Here is a 16,757-nt window from a genome sequence, read left to right as displayed (position 1 = left end):
GTGTGAAAATGAAATGTTAAATCAGGTGGAACTGATTATTAATGACACGTCTGTACTTGTCCAACCATCTGCTGAGAAACACAAACATCACATAAAGGACAAAATAAATATTGAATCCTCTGTTTACAGTCACGCTGTCATCACGGTGTAATAACCTCTGTCTGCCTCACTCATCACTCCCATTCCCTCTGGATTCATTTGTCCACTAGTGAACCTTCAGCTGCTGGAGACCAACAGAAACAGCTGTTCTCCAGTCTGATGAGGAGGAGGAGCCTCTTCCTCTCACCTGCATCCAGAAGAACAGCCTCTTGGATCCGGCTTTAAACTTCAGCACATAGACGCGTCCCGTGGTGCACTGGCTCACTCGCTTAAACTCACAGTCATCAGGGAAGATGATCAGGTCCTGGGACAGGAGAGACAACATGAGAGACAACATGAGACACTCGTGAGACAGGGGAGGACTTCAGGTGAAGCTGGGCTGATGCAAAAAAGAACTGTAGCTGTAAAATAAAGATATTTCATGTGCGAATAGAAAGAATGAGGAGAAACAAGCAAAGGGACAATTTGGGGTTCGCCCTGCCCTTGTTATTTGTGGTATTTGTGGAATGTCTAAAGAACAGTCATCTGACCAAAGTGTTGTGAATCTGAAACCATAATTTCTAAATATCAAGCTGTGGTGGGAATTTCCTGAAAGTTTCAAGTGGACAAAAGACAGATATAAATGTACATGGAAGTGGTTTAACGTGTCTCACATCGTCCAGGTTGGCGTTGGTCCGGTCCTTCCAGCAGAAGTGGATCAGCGAGTCGTCCGACTGCTGGACGTACACCGTGCCCTTGCGTTTGTCCGGCGTCACCACGTTTCCCTTCAGGGTCATTTTCCCGGCTCGGAACTCCACCAGATACTTGCTGGAGCTTCCTCTGGTGCCGCTGGCCAGGCTGGGGAAGAGAGCGCCTGAAGACATCTTCAGATCTGCAGACACACAAACACAAACAGAAGACATGTTACTGCACAAAACACACACGTTACAACACATGCTTATGAGGGGTGGGGGTTTAAGTTTAAAACTAAGTTATAAAATCCAACACTTCAAAATTGAATGTTGACATCTGAATGTAGTTTAATGAGTATTATTAATTACAGATTCACACATGAAACAAAATTAAGCACAAACATCATACAAAGACGAATTTAGTGTACATTTAAATACATGTAGAAGTTGGCTGATAAAGTTAGAGAGATCTGATTTAAGGTTAATTACGGCCTGAGCACTGAAAGGTGAGGCCCTATTGAAAATGTAAGGATTATTATTATTCAGGCAAATTAATTGGCTTTTAGAGGCTTTAACTTGCTCAAATTCTTACCAAAATTAGCAGAAAGTTAGAAAATGGTGAAAATTTACATATTCTGGAGGAATTTTCAATGGGCAAGACCCCCGGAATGTGTTCACATTGACCGATCTTCACAAAAATCAATACATAGGTGAATCATGACCAGACAAACAAAAAAGTCTTTAGGTGCAATTGGAAAAACAGGCAGCCTGCTATTTTGCATTTACTGGCCATATTCCACATTTTTACTTTGAGGTACTTGTATCAGGGCTTACATAATTCAACTTCAAATAGAGATGAGTGTCATCACAACAAGATGGAGATACAAACCTATTCAAAGATCGATATTTCCTCACAGGGTGTGGTCGTGGCGTGGTGTCAAAGTGTGACTACACACCATTAAAACATTAGGTTCTGTATCTCGGACATAAATGGACCATGAATCCTTTGATGTTGAGCCGTCAACAAAAAACTCCACTCCTGCAGTGTCAGACGTCATAGATCAAAGGAAACTTTATGTCTTGTTTATGTAATTTAAGTGATTACACTGATTCAGCCCATAGTAACAAGTTAATCTGCTTTTTAAATATGTAAATATAACACTTGAATCCACTTGTTCCGTGTTGAAGCTGCTCGGTCTCACTGGTCCTGGGTCTGTTTGATCTGGAGCCGACACCGGAAGTGAGATTAATGAAAGTCTCTGAAACATCGTTTACAAGTTTAAAACACTAAGCAGCTGTTTGGGGCCGGGACGCGATTTACACCGAAGCTAACGGAAGTAGCCGCTAGCTCGTTAGCCTGAGTCAATGCTAACGTTAGCCCGTGACGAGGCTAACCCGAGGCCAGGGTCTGGTGACGTGTCGCGTCAAAGGCTCGAACCCCGCAGAGCCGCTCGACGTGAGGATCAAACATCAGAAGGTCTGAGAAGTTTCAATCAGGAGCTTCACAAACCTCGAGGTGGTTCGTTAGCTTCTTTTCTTCTTCTGCTGCTTCTGCTGCTGCTGCTTCTTCTTCTTCTTCTTCCTCTTCTGCTTCTTCTTCTGCGCGCCGCTCCTCGTCACGAGCTTCCGGTCGCGGGCGCGCGCACGCAGCAGCCTAGGGGGCGGGGCTTCACGCAGCGCTGAGCCGTGACTGACAGCTGGTTCCTCCCGGTGCGGCCGCTTCCTCCGTGATCCTCTCCCGGTGGACCGGACTCTTCTCCCGGTGGACCGGACTCTTCTACCGGCGGAACGAGCAGCGCGACCGGGTGCGAGAGGCGTGACGCCCCGCTGAGAACCAGAGAAGAAGAAGAGGAGCCGGAGCGGGAAGGTGAGCAGCGAGCACCGTTAGCTCGACATGCTAGCAGCTAACAGCTCCCAGCTTTACTGCCCTTGGATTAGTTAGCATGCTAAGTGCTAAGTGCTAGCTGCCGTGTTCAGAGCGGGCGCCCGCTCCGTGCGTGACAGCTAGTGTGTTAGTGTGAAAGTGTGTTAGTGTGTTAGTGTGTGTCTGCGTGAGAGTGAGTCTGAGTGTGTGTTTGTGCGTGACAGTGTGTTTGTAGTGCGTGTGTGGTGTGTGTTTGTGGTGTGTAGTGTGTGTGTGAGAGATTATCCGCTTTGATTCCCGAGCCAACCGGTATGTTCCCGTTCCGTCACGACCCACGGAGTCCTGCAGGGATCAGGGTCCAGACCTGATCCAGACCCGGTCCTCCTGCAGGGATCAGGGTCCAGACCTGATCCAGACCCGGTCCTCCTGCAGGGATCAGGGTCCAGACCTGATCCAGACCCGGTCCTCCTGCAGGGATCAGGGTCCAGACCCGGTCCTCCTGCAGGGATCAGGCTCCAGACCTGATCCAGACCCGGTCCTCCTGCAGGGATCAGGGTCCAGACCTGGTCCAGACCCGGTCCTCCTGCAGGGATCAGGGTCTAGACCTGATCCAGACCTGGTCCTCCTGCAGGGATCAGGGTCCAGACCTGATCCAGACCCGGTCCTCCTGCAGGGATCAGGGTTCAGAACCGATCCTCCTGTGGATTATTGTGTTGTTGTGAAGTGAGGAGACACCAGGACATGACTCTGGATCGAGTCTGGATCGAGTCTGGATCCCAGCGAGGGACCAAGATTTCCTTGTTGTCTTGTTTTCGGTCCCAGCGGACGAGCAGAATCTCAGCAGGGAACTGAAACTGAATCATTCCCATTGTGTTGCTCTTAATGGGTCAGGTCTCTTTACTGGTGTGTGTGGACTGGATGTGGAGGAGCTGCTGTGTGTGTCTGCGCGTGTGTGTGTCTGTGGACTGGGATCTGGTCAACTGGCTCTGTGAGGACCACCTCTTACATGTGATGAGCATTATGAATACGATAGTTCACAGAAAAATGAAAGTTCAACAACACACTGGAGCCAAATCAAACACAAGTGAAACAGCTGGTGACTCATTCTTCAGACGTGGTGTGTGTGTGTGAATCCACTTCCATGACACAACCTGCTGTGTTTACCTTTGGATTCATGTGATCACACTACACAACCTGGAGCCTTCACCTCCTCCAGTGACTTGAGGACCTTGTCCCCCAGTCTGTGTCCAGATGGGATCAGGGACAGGTGGTCTCCAGGTGGTCTCCAGGTGGTCTCCAGGTGGTCTCCAGGTGGTCTCCAGACACTCAGAGGACAGTTCTTCAGCCTCAGGGAACCCACAGGCTTCAGGTTTCATCTATAACATGTGACAGTGTCTCCAGCTCGTTACATTAACACAACAATCACATGAGTTTCATTCTGCGGTTTAGTCTCTAAAGACACATCAGACCAAATCCTATAGTTGTGTGAGTCAGCTGGTGTGTGTCCGGGTTGCGTGAACTGGGTGATGGGAAGTGATGTCATCAGTGCGAGCTCTGGTACGAGCGGTCATCAGTGACTCATTTAAAAACCAGTCACTTCAAATCAGGTCACATGTAGATGACAGTCGTGGGTCAGAGAGGGAGATCATCTCTGCAGCAGTTACACTGAGAGTTCTCAAGCTTACTTTCAATAACAATATATCTGAAGGATATTATTATCTATCTGAAGACTGGATCAATTACTTAATCTATACTAATGCATTTTATTGATATGGTGCATTTAACTGAGCTTAGAGACTCTTCACATCCACAAGGCAGGAAACAGAGCCAGCAGATGTTATCAAACTCATATTTGAGAAGCAGGAAACAAATATTACTACTACATACCCTAAGAAACATATTTTGAAACCAGTGTAATTTATCTCACCTGTTCTCTTCAGTCTGAGCTGCTGGAGCTTTATTGTGGAGCCTGTGAAACCGTTTCCTGTCCGTGTCTCTGCTGTGACGCCTAAAACCTAAACTTACCCCTCAGCTGGGATTCCTACTGGGACTCTGGTATTTGGTTCTGATGTTTAGATTCTGTCATGACAGGGTTCATATTCAGGCTCCGACATTAGAATCAAAGCAGTCGCTGACGAATGCAGGACCTGAGTTTTAAACACGTCAGACGGACTGAACCTGTTGTTGTGTTCAGGTGTTTTTATTCTTCTGAGGAGAGTTCTTCTCCAGGGAGCTGGATGCAGATCACAGGTCTGAAGGCCGACTGCACTTGGTACCAGCTCCATCAGTTAGTAATTTCTCTGATTGATTGTTTTGTCAAAAACGTGTGAAACATCCTTGTAATAATAAATAGATCAAGGCAACATCCAATATCTTCTATTGTGTGATGAAAGCCAAACATATTGTAGATGTGCCACAACAAAATGCAGCAAGTATTCTCCTAATATGATTGTTTTTAAATCCCAAGTTGGTTTATTGAATATTTGTTCAACAAAACGTGTAAATAAACCAGTTGGTTCCTCACCCACATGTATATTAATCATAACCAGACAAACCACAGCTCACCCCCCCCCCCTCCCTCGGTCATGAGACTGGTCACATGTCCTGTGGGCGTGACGGTGTAAATGTTGAAACTCGGTCACGTGCAGCTGTCCCACTTCCTGTTTCCTGTTTGGACCTCAGCAGACTTCAGGTCATTACTGTGGTGACCTCCGCTGCCCTGTTAGCGTTAGCGTTAGCATGTGTGTGCTAGTGGAAGTCCATTGAGAACGTTAGTGCATCACAGACAGTAGCTAATGAATTGGATTGACCTTTGTGCTTGTCTGTGCCGAGAGAGATAGAGAGAGAGAAAGTGTGTGTCTGTGTGTGTGTGTGTGTGTGTGTCTGTGTGTCTAATTTGTATATATATATAGTCAGTAACCTTTGCCCTAAATCATGGCCCCTCGTTAGCTTAATTTAGTCTCTGCATTATTTGAAGAAGCAGCTTAAGTCATCATATTTATTTTACTTTGCTCAGCTGACCACCACACGGTATAAGAAGTAGGTCAAAGGTCACTTGACTCACAGTTTTGCTTTCACCTTGAGTCACTGCTGCTGACACTGAACCCAGCAGCCGCCATCTCCTCCTCCATCTCCTCCTCCATCTCCTCCTCCATCTCCTCCTCCTCCTCCATCTCCTCCTCCTCCATCTCTGCCATCTCCTCCATCTCCTCCTCCTCCTCCTCCTCCTCCATCTCCTCCTCCTCCTCCATCTCTGCCAACTCCTCCATCTCCTCCTCCATTAGATTTACATTTGTATAGCTTGCCCCTTATCCCAACCCCTGATTTAGCTCATTAAACTAGTGAAAATATCAATGCAAAGGTCTTTCACACATCAAATGCAATGATATAAAACAATGCAATGTGATAAATTCACACTTTTTAAAAGCTGAAACCAAGAAATGTTTGTTATTCAGCTCTGCGTTGAAATCTCAACATGTTTCCAGCTCTTTAATATTAATAATAATTGTGTTCATAAGCAGCTCAAATCTGAGCTGCATGGAAAGAGCTGGAGAGATTATGATTGTGTGTTTGTGTAAAGTGCTGTATTTACTCTGCCTTAATATTAGTGTATATTACAGGAACGTGATCCCCTAAGTCTGTCCTCTATATTCCACAGATTTATTGGCAAAAATAGGCTGTAAGGCTGTATTTGTAATGTATTTATCCCAGGAAATGATCTTATTCAAGAGGAAACGATCGTCCTATAATATGATTGCAATTTAAATGGTGAAATGAGGAGGAAGAAGTCAAAGGAAACGTTTGAGGAGAAGATGTTAAAAAGGTGAAGAGGAAAATATAGAAAAGAAAATGTGTAAAAGGCGACGGTGTGACACGTTAATGAGGAAAGAGAGAGAGGAGAGGAAAGGGTGATGACAGGAGTGAGGGAGGAGAAGTGATGGAGGTGGAAGAAGAGAGAGAGGAGAGGAAAGTGTGATGTCAGGAGTGAGGGAGGAGAAGTGATGAAGAGGAAGAAGAGAGAGAGAGGAGAGGAAAGGGTGATGTCAGGAGTGAGGGAGGAGAAGTGATGAAGAGGAAGAAGAGAGAGAGGAGAGGAAAGTGTGATGACAGGAGTAAGGGAGGAGAAGTGATGAAGAGGAAGAAGAGAGAGAGGAGAGGAAAGTGTGATGACAGGAGTGAGGGAGGAGAAGTGATGAAGAGGAAGAAGAGAGAGAGGAGAGGAAAGTGTGATGTCAGGAGTGAGGGAGGAGAAGTGATGAAGAGGAAGAAGAGAGAGAGAAGAGGAAAGGGTGATGTCAGGAGTGAGGGAGGAGAAGTGAAGACGAGAGAGAGAAGAGGAAAGGGTGATGTCAGGAGTGAGGGAGGAGAAGTGATGAAGAGGAAGAAGAGAGAGAGAAGAGGAAAGTGTGATGACAGGAGTGAGGGAGGAGAAGTGATGAAGAGGAAGAAGAGAGAGAGGAAAGGAAAGGGTGATGACAGGAGTGAGGGAGGAGAAGTGATGAAGAGGAAGAAGAGGAAGAAGAGAGAGAGGAGAGGAAAGGGTGATGACAGGAGTGAGGGAGGAGAAGTGATGAAGAGGAAGAAGAGAGAGAGGAAAGGAAAGGGTGATGACAGGAGTGAGGGAGGAGAAGTGATGAAGAGGAAGAAGAGAGAGAGGAGAGGAAAGGGTGATGACAGGAGTGAGGGAGGAGAAGTGATGAAGAGGAAGAAGAGAGAGAGGAAAGGAAAGGGTGATGACAGGAGTGAGGGAGGAGAAGTGATGAAGAGGAAGAAGAGGAAGAAGAGAGAGAGGAGAGGAAAGGGTGATGACAGGAGTGAGGGAGGAGAAGTGATGAAGAGGAAGAAGAGAGAGAGGAAAGGAAAGGGTGATGACAGGAGTGAGGGAGGAGAAGTGATGAAGAGGAAGAAGAGAGAGAGGAGAGGAAAGGGTGATGACAGGAGTGAGGGAGGAGAAGTGATGAAGAGGAAGAAGAGAGAGAGGAAAGGAAAGGGTGATGACAGGAGTGAGGGAGGAGAAGTGATGAAGAGGAAGAAGAGGAAGAAGAGAGAGAGGAGAGGAAAGGGTGATGACAGGAGTGAGGGAGGAGAAGTGATGAAGAGGAAGAAGAGAGAGAGGAAAGGAAAGGGTGATGACAGGAGTGAGGGAGGAGAAGTGATGAAGAGGAAAAAGAGAGAGAGAGCAGGTCATTTAATAATCTTTTGATAATCTTGCAACCTGATGTTGTTTTGAAAAAAGCCTATTGCTCATTAAACACAATAATAAATAATACACAAATGGATACACAGGCGTATGTATACTTTCCTCCTGGCACAAGGTGTGTGTCTGTGTGTGTGTGTGTGTCTGTGTGTGTGTGTGTGTCTGTGTGTGTCTGTGTGTGTGTGTGCACAGGCAGCAGCTGGTGGTGCAACAATGCTGACTAATGATCCGTGTCTCCCCTGCTGAGCAGCAATGAGGAAAAGGAACAGCTCAGAATGAATGAGAGCAGAGTGGTGTTGTGTTGTTGTGTTGTTGTGTTATTGTCTCAGTGTTGTGTAGCCCCCTGACACAGAGACGCTGCAGGTTGTTGTGTAGCAGGCTGTTGTTGTTGACACTGAACCAAACTCTCCCTCAGTGTGTGACTTTCAGAAAGCGTCCCGGCCTTCCAGGATCACACGAGTGAGGACACGACAGCGCCGGCGTCTGTCCCCCCCGACGTGTGTCCCCCCCGGCGTCTGTCCCCCCCGACATCTGTCCCCCCCGACCCGCTCCCCCTGGGACACAGAGCTCAGTCTGGCAGCGTCACTGGATCGAAGTCGTCTTTAAGATGGAACAACACGTTTCTCACTCCATGTTTGGTCCATTCATCAGGGTTCCCTGGAAAACCTGGAAAAGTCCTGGAATTTTAAAATGTGTTTTTCCAAGCCTGGAAAAGTCATGGAAAAAATAATCTCCCAAAAGTTTTGGAAAAGTCATGGGAATTTGTTGTATTCATAATTTCATGTCGTTCATTTTAGGGATGGGCATAATTAATAGACGATCGATTAATTGATCATTAAGAATTTCGTAAATGACATTTTTTTTAATCGATAAAAACTATTGCATGTTCACTATGTGGCAGGAGGTCGGAATATCCGAGTTGCCCTGAACGCAGCACAGTGAAGATGTTAGCAGCTGAGGAGATTTCACAAAATGTTCGGTCGTGGAAATTTGGTTTAAAGTTATGGAAAAGTCATGGAAATCCATTGGTCAAAATGTGTATGAACCCTGATTTATACAGACCGGTGAGGCAGCTGGTCACATTTTCACCTAAAAGCTCTAGAGTTGAGTTTTAATCTGGATTAACAGAAACTGAGGCTTTTGGAGACGATGACAAAGACATTTCCAGATTTGTTTGACACTTTTCTAGAGGACAACAAAGCCCCTCATGATAGTTTTGAATGGATCATGTATTAGAAGTGCTGCTGACCTTCCTCTGGTGAAGATAAGAGACATTATCTGGAAATCCTCAGATAACTCAGTGACCCCTCAGTGACCTCACAGTGACCTGAAAGAAGTTTTTCCCGTTAGAGAACATTTCTCTTTAAACTCATAAGAGGACGTGTGTAGCTTCCTCTATTCAAAACCTACTGGAGACACATGATGTGTTGCAGTCTGTTGAACGAGTGATTTACACAAGTTCATCTTCCTCTTATGAAAACCATATCTCAACAACGCCTTCAGAGGATTTCATCATATTAGCTGGAAGTGTTCAGTTGAACTCACAGATGAACTGGTTACATGATGTTGGTCGCTGTGACCTCTGCTCTGGATCGGATCTCTCAGGAACGTCGGAGAATCACTTGGACACGGATGAATTTATTATATTCAGGCGTCTCAAAGGTTACGGTGGAATCATAAAACATGTTTTTGTCTCTTGAACACGAAGTCTCATGTCTGCGTGGGAGGAAGTTCCTCAGATTTTGACCAGTTGTCAGTTGCGCTCACATGATCCTCAGAAGGTTTGATTTCTCAAGTTGTGAAACTGTGTCCTGACTTCAGAGTTGTGCTTGAAACTAACATGAAGGCTGTAAACAACATATATATATCTATATATGTGTATATTAATTTTAAATATGTGAGAGGACTTCTGTACACACAGGTACTGTACTTTATCTACAACCAATACTGTAAAGCTGCAATCTATATTAACTAGATCTATAAACAGCCTCCGTCTCTGCTCTTGTATTCATGAGTTATTAATGAAGACGTTACACTGAGGACACAGACAGAGATTCAGCTGTTTGATTATGTTTAGTTATGGAGACAATATTAATCATCAGATATGAACACACACAGTGACCTTTGACCCTGAGCTGACTGGGTCTCTGGGTTTGGATGAGAGAAGAATCTTCACCCTTCGGTCCAGAGAAAGATCTCGTCTGGTTCTAGAACCTGAGTTCTAAACGCAGAGGAGGAGATGCTGAACTGCTGCAGAGTCACTGATGTTCTTCTTCTTTTCATCATGTGATCTCTCTGGGTTCTATAAATACTCTTTCTTTCTTTCTTTCTTTCTTCCTGGGTGCAGTCGTCACCAGTAACACTTGGTTTTGTTCCTGTTGAATTTCATGAGAGAGTGTTTCTGCGTCTTTTAGGATCTTTGACTCTGTTTTCATTTAGTTTCACTTGAAGTGAGACGAGTGAGTTGAGACCGGTTGAAAATTAAGGTGGGAAAAACGTAAGTACTTCACAGGAAGGGGAAAGATTAATATACATGAATTAGTGACTGAATATTTCAGATTTTAGCATGAAAGATTTGTCAGGTATTCATTTTGCTGGATTCTAAAACATTCATAGTAATTCATCTAAAAACTGATTGAGAATATAATCTGTAGAATATTTTGATTAACGCTGCAACAAATAGTTGATTAACCAACGAGTCAATATTTAAGAAATTTTAAATATTCTTGACTTGTGAATCATGAATTGTGAATTCACTGCTTGTGTTCATGGTTCTGATGATGTTAATATTGCTGCTTATTCATGTTTAAACATCATAATAGACTTACTGCCCTGTTCTGATAAAAGATGTTTCATTATCTCAGCTTCGGCTCCAGGAGACTGCGACGAGCATTTGGTTATAATCAGTTAATTAATCAGCAGATTAATGGATTTAGAAATTGTTTGGTTTTGCCAGCATTAACTGGAATATCACCCAGGACGGCCCCGCCCCTTAAATTCAATCAATCTGCACCAAACTTCACACAACACAATATGTTGGATTATTTTCATCAAGATCCATGAATTATTCTACGATGGTAAAGAAAGCCAAACAAATTCCTGGATCTGCCGTTCTGTTCTTTCCTGATCCAAGTCACAGCTGTTTGTGTGTAATGCTGCTGACAAACAGACACACAAACGGACACACACACACACACACACACACACCGACACACACGCACACACACACTATGTCACAGACCATATGGTGTCATCCTCTCTGCAGTGTGTGTTCATTCTTTACACCTTGTTGGTTCAGGTGAATCTGACTTTCTCTAAATCTCATTGGCTGCTGAATTATAGACCGAGTTTCGGTGCACACACACACACACACACACACACACACTGATAATCCCTGGCATACTGACAAGTCGCTCTCATTGGTTAATCCCAGTCAGGTGGTAGGTTTACCAGTGTGGGGACTGGTTAATCCGAGGCAAAGTTGTGTGTGTGTGTGTGTGTGTGTGTGTGTGTGTGTGTGTGTGTGTGTGTGTGTGTGTGTGTGTGTGTGTGTGTGTGTGTGTGTGTGTGTGTGTGTGTGTGTGTGTGTGTGTGTGTGTGTGTGTGTGTGTGTGTGTGTGTGTGTGTGTGTGTGTGTGTGTGTTTGTTTCAGGGAGGTGTTAAATCAGTGTGTTTTGAGCCGGAAGCATTGTAGGGTTGCCATGGCAATAGCACCCATCTGCTGCCCTATAGTGGACACACAATTAGGATTTCACTCAGTGTTAAGTTGTTTTTTGATAACTCGATATTAGACTGAACAGAACATATGAATCATATCGTGCACAGTGTGTTTGTCAAAGTGTGTGTCTCCGTAAATACTGTGTTAATCCACACATCCTTTGTGTGTTCAGGATTATCCTTGTACACACAGAGACACACACACAGACACACACATGGAATAACATGGCTCTAGTGTGACCATCATCAATCATCATTAGAAATTATTGGCTAATTTATTAATCCTCAGAGAGTAGGAGGAGCTCTGTGAAGACGGCAGCTTCTTATTGTCTGTTGTTAAAGTCAGTGTGAGTCTGGTTTAGTGTCTGTGGAGCTGAGTGGCTTAGTGTGGTCTGTAAGCCTGCTAACCCCCCCCCCACACACACACACACACCTACACACACACACACCTGCTGTCTGACAGGTTCTATCAGACAGTTCACAGCTCACACTGGGGATTTACAAACCTGGATTCTGTTCTCCACTATTTTATTCAGAAATATCAAATTATTTCAGTATCAGATTTTTAACGCCCGGTTCATCCACAGGGATTCTAACCAGTGTTCATCCTGCCTGGAGTTGATTCTCCTGGTCTTTGGGTGTGTGAGGTGTGTTAGTGATTCTGGTTCAAGAAGCTTATCGTGATTCCTGCTGCACATGAACATCTCACTTCCTGTTGGATCATTCTCTGACCTGTAGAAACATGTATAATCACTCACATTCATCTCATCAGCCTTCTGCCTCGATTTGCCTTCAAGGCTCATTCTGTTCAATAAAACCACAACTCATAAATCACAAGTATTTCAACAGAGAACAGCTGGAGCACTTTGGAAAACAAAGTTACCTTGACCTGAATTGATCCTTAAGTTTCCACACATTTCCTTCTGTTCTCTCACTTGGACTCGTTTTTACAAGGAAGTGACAGAAGAAACAAATCACAATCAGCCCCTCAGAAGAAAATCCAGAGTTCAGTTCAGGTCAGAACGCTGGGTTCTCTCTGTGTTTCCTTTCAGATTAAAGCTGGAGCCTGACTGGTTCATCATTAGTCCAATACTACACGTGTCAGTGTTTCTTTTTACTGAAATGAAAACTTTTATTTTTAGTAATAAGAAAATGAAAAAGCTCAACTTTTGGATGTAATCATTTTTTTTAATTGTAGTTCACCTGGTGCATCTCCATGAAAATGTCTTGAGGAGCCTTGAAGTCGTACTTTTCTAACTCGCTCCCACGGTCACGTTTCTAAACTCTCACCAATAAAAAAGATATCCGTGCTTTCGAGAAAGTCGTTGGATTCTCACTGTGTCTTTATTTCAAATATCAAGCTTATTGTTTTTCGTAAATTGAGGAAAAACAGCGGACATTTTTCAATGGGAGCCTTCCTCAAAGCAACGAGTGACAGTGTCCGTGGTCAAAGATCAAACTCATCAGCTCTTTTGTTTCTTCTGTTTTTCTTTGTCCCTGACAGGTGAGAGGCCGAGAGAACGAGGGAGCGAGTGAGAGAAGTAAAGAGAGAGAGAGAGAAAGAGAGAGAGGCCATGGAGCAGCAGAGGCAAAGGACGCTCTCCACCTCCGGAGAATCTCTGTACCTGGTGCTGGGCGTCGAGAAGAGCGCCACGAACGACGACATCAAGAAATGCTACAGGTACACGTCCGGAGCAACTCCATCTGTAATGTTGTTCTGTTGAGCACCACCAGGGGGCGGCAGAGGCTTTTAGTTGCTTTAAAGATTGACAGGTGGAGGATTTATTTTTTCATGATGTGTCTCTGGATGCAAATATAAAGTAAAACATTTAAAACTATATTTGAATATTGACCTTTAGGTAGCTTTTAAAGGTTGTTGTCATTATTCTCAGGTGCAGTGAAGTTATAGACTTCTCTCTCCAGTCAAGATTCATAACAATAGAAACAGTAACGACATCAAAGCAGCAAAAACAACAACAATATTAATAATTTTCATTCACACAAATTTACAAAACATTATCATAATCATTATATACAGAGAATAGAGCAAGGCATATTTACAAACGGTGCAAGAATAATCTTTGCAGTCCGGGGTGGAGTGTGTGTGGGTTGTGTGTCTGTTGTGTTAGTCACATCCCTTGATGTGTGTGTCTGTGGTGTGTTTGGACAGGGAGGAGTGTGATGTTAAAGATGTGAAACGTTGATTTCATTTTCTCCTTCCTGCTTAAAGACCGTCTCTGCATTAATAAGCTTTTATCACTTATGTGTCCGGTTTTCTGTCTCGTTCAATATCAACAACTGAAAACTATAAGTATTCTTTTAGCTCATTAAACTATGACAACTTTTAAAATCGCTTCATAACAACTTTAAGTTAAAAGGATTTTATAAGAATTTCCAGTCATGTGTTAACTTAAATTGTACGTTTACTTTTTGCATCTGCATAGTGTCAATGGATCCATATCACACACATTTATCCAGATGTGCACCAGTGTACCTGCAGACGTGTGTGTGTCATTATTTGTCCACAGGAAGTTGTCGTATTGTCAGGGTTTCAGTGTTGTGTCTCTTTCTTTCTTACAGGAAACTGGCGTTAAAGTTTCACCCGGATAAGAACCCGGACAATCCAGACGCCGCCGAAAAGTTCAAGGAAATCAACAACGCCCACTCCATCCTGGTGGACGTCACCAAGAAGAACATCTACGATAAGTACGGCTCCCTGGGGCTGTACGTGGCCGAGCAGTTCGGAGAGGAGAACGTCAACACCTACTTTGTCCTGTCCAGCTGGTGGGCCAAGGTACTACACCCTGAACCAGCAGCTGAAGCTTCCTCATGAAACCAAAACAAACCGATCACACAGCGACTCGTGTTCCGCTGCTTCTCATTCATATGGAATGTGACCTTGTCCACGGAGAGTCTTCTTTAAATCCACCAACCAGCAGTTGAACCTTCCAGATGGAATTAAACACAATTGTTCCCCTACAACAGGAAAATGGTTTATACCATTAAAACAACAACACAATATTAATGGATATTTAACTTTAAATACATTCTCACCATCAAATTAAACACATTATTTATCGTATTTCTTGTATGTGTGTTTAATAACATTCTACGCTGTAGCACAGGCCACAGAGCAGGGAAGATTTATGAAGATTAAATCTGAGAAAATGAACTATAACATGAATATAAAATGCAGAAACATGAAAAGTGTAAACTGTTATTATAAATCCACCAACCAGCAGTTGAACCTTCCTCATGGAATCAAACACAATTGTTCCCCTACAACAGGAAAATGGTCTTTACCATTAAAACAACACGATATTAATGAATATTTAACTTTAAATACATTTTCACCATCAAATTCAACACATTATTTATCGTATTTCTTGTATGTTTGTTTAATAACATTCTACGCTGTAGCACAGGCCACAGAGCAGGGAAGATTTATGAAGATTAAATCTGTGAAAATGAACTACAACATGAATTTAAAATGCAGAAACATGAAAAGTCTAAACTGTTATTATAAATCCTCTCAACGTGGTGTTGTGCTGAGTCCTGTGTGAACGTCTCTTCGTCCCTCAGGCCCTGTTTGTCTTCTGCTGTCTGTCCACTGGCTGTTACTTCTGCTGCTGCCTGTGCTGCTGCTGTAACTGCTGCTGTGGGAAGTGTAAACCTCGGCCTCCCATGGACCAGGAGCCCGACTTCTACGTGTCCCCCGAGGACCTGGAGGCCCAGATGACCGCTGACGAGAGAGGTGAGGGCGGGGGGGCCTCCTCCTTCAGACTCGTAACTTGTGTGTTTGTGATTCACGTCGATGTTGTGTCGATTGTGTGTGTTGTGTGTATTGATTGTGTGTGTTGTCCTCAGGTGGCGGCGAGCCCGTGGTCCTGCAGCCGTCTTCAGCCACAGAAACCACCCAGCTCACCGGCGACGCCCACCACAGCTACCGGACCGACGCCTACTAACCACACGCACACGCTAAGAGCACACGTTAAGAGCACATGCTAAGAGCACACGTGACCTGACCCCCGCTCAAGTATCACAACGTGACACTAACATGTTGCACACAAACATCTGCAGTGGGGCTGTTATTAGACTTCCCTTCTTATTTTTTTAATATTCAAATTATAGTCAGATTTTTAAATGATCTCTTTAATAAAATTGAAAGCAAAGACATTTATAAGATAAATACAAAATACATATTGAATCATATTGAGGTTTGTTAATATTCAAATACTGTTCAACTCCAGAATTGTGTTCAGCCCTTATCTGCACCAGACACACACACACACACACACACACACACACACACACACACACACACACACACACACACACACACACACACACTCTGACAGTTCAGCCCAAACTGTTCCATCTGAATTTCAATCTGAGGTGAGAAGAGAAGCGAAGGAGAAAAAGAGAGAAGGAGACAGAGTTCAGTTTTTCAGTTTTTCAGATACAGGTCAACACACATGAGACACAAACTTTTCCTCTGGTCTGAATGAAACGATTTGTCGTGTTTGTCACAGTTTTATCAGACGATTTTATTGAGTGATGACTATCAGCTTGTGAAGAGGATTTCAATTGAGATGAGAGTTGATTCAGGATCAAATGAACATCAGTTGAAACCATCTGCCCCCTGCTGTGAGCTCCAGCAGCTCCAGCAGCTCCAGCAGGTTCTGGGTCGACCTTTAAAATCCATCAGTCCAAAGCTCCAGGGAAGTGAGAGAGACTTAAATAACTCTTATGGGTTCGTTTGACTTGTGAACCAAACGAGGTTTCAGCTGTAAAGTCGTCAGTCGACAGACGGCTGAACATCAGCTGCGAGTTTGTTTACATCCAGACTCTGTGGAAAGTTACTCTTATTAACTTCTGGCAGAGTAATCCCATTACTTCAGTTCCTCAGTATTAGAGCTGATCGACATGGAGGCTGATGCCGATACAGATATTAGGTTCGTTTTTTCGATACCATTATATATTAAGATAAATTGTCAGTGATTCCTATGATGTTGTTTTCATGACAAAGAAATGAGGCCGAGGTTTGATATTTTATCATTTAACTATAAACTTTATTATTAATGACTAAAAATAGGAAGAAACCATAAATAACTCAACATAAATACTCATTACTTCTCCAGTCTCTGTAGTCGAGTGTCTCTCTAACTTCGTCTCTTCTCCTTCACACTGAATTCAGTTTGCTGCTGTC

At 43.9% G+C, this 16,757-nt stretch overlaps 2 protein-coding genes across 3 annotated transcripts in view; one reads left to right on the top strand and one right to left on the bottom strand.

Annotated features, from left to right (window-relative positions):
• The window catches only part of LOC133004566 (proteasomal ubiquitin receptor ADRM1-like), a 5,982-nt gene extending 3,578 nt beyond the window's left edge, over positions 1 to 2,404 (bottom strand). For both annotated transcript variants that reach the window (XM_061074028.1, XM_061074030.1), the window contains exons 1-3: positions 2,281 to 2,404; positions 753 to 970; positions 287 to 403 (exon numbers count right to left, since the gene is read on the bottom strand). In XM_061074028.1, the coding sequence (XP_060930011.1) occupies positions 287 to 403; positions 753 to 962 (327 nt within the window). In that variant the 5' untranslated portion in view covers positions 963 to 970; positions 2,281 to 2,404. The remainder of the gene's footprint in view (positions 1 to 286; positions 404 to 752; positions 971 to 2,280) is intronic.
• Positions 2,405 to 2,461: 57 nt separating this feature from the next.
• Positions 2,462 to 15,832, top strand: dnajc5ab (DnaJ (Hsp40) homolog, subfamily C, member 5ab). The gene is made up of 5 exons (XM_061074027.1): positions 2,462 to 2,637; positions 13,053 to 13,229; positions 14,129 to 14,342; positions 15,131 to 15,302; positions 15,416 to 15,832. The coding sequence occupies exons 2-5, from the start codon at positions 13,123 to 13,125 to the stop codon at positions 15,511 to 15,513; spliced, it is 591 nt and encodes a 196-aa protein (XP_060930010.1). The 5' UTR covers positions 2,462 to 2,637; positions 13,053 to 13,122; the 3' UTR covers positions 15,514 to 15,832.
• Positions 15,833 to 16,757: the final 925 nt, after the last annotated feature.

Source organism: Limanda limanda, chromosome 7 (assembly GCF_963576545.1).
Source record: "Limanda limanda chromosome 7, fLimLim1.1, whole genome shotgun sequence".
NCBI lineage: Eukaryota > Metazoa > Chordata > Actinopteri > Pleuronectiformes > Pleuronectidae > Limanda > Limanda limanda.
Note: the sequence above shows the minus strand (reverse complement) of the source record. Positions and strands in the feature narration are given on the sequence as shown.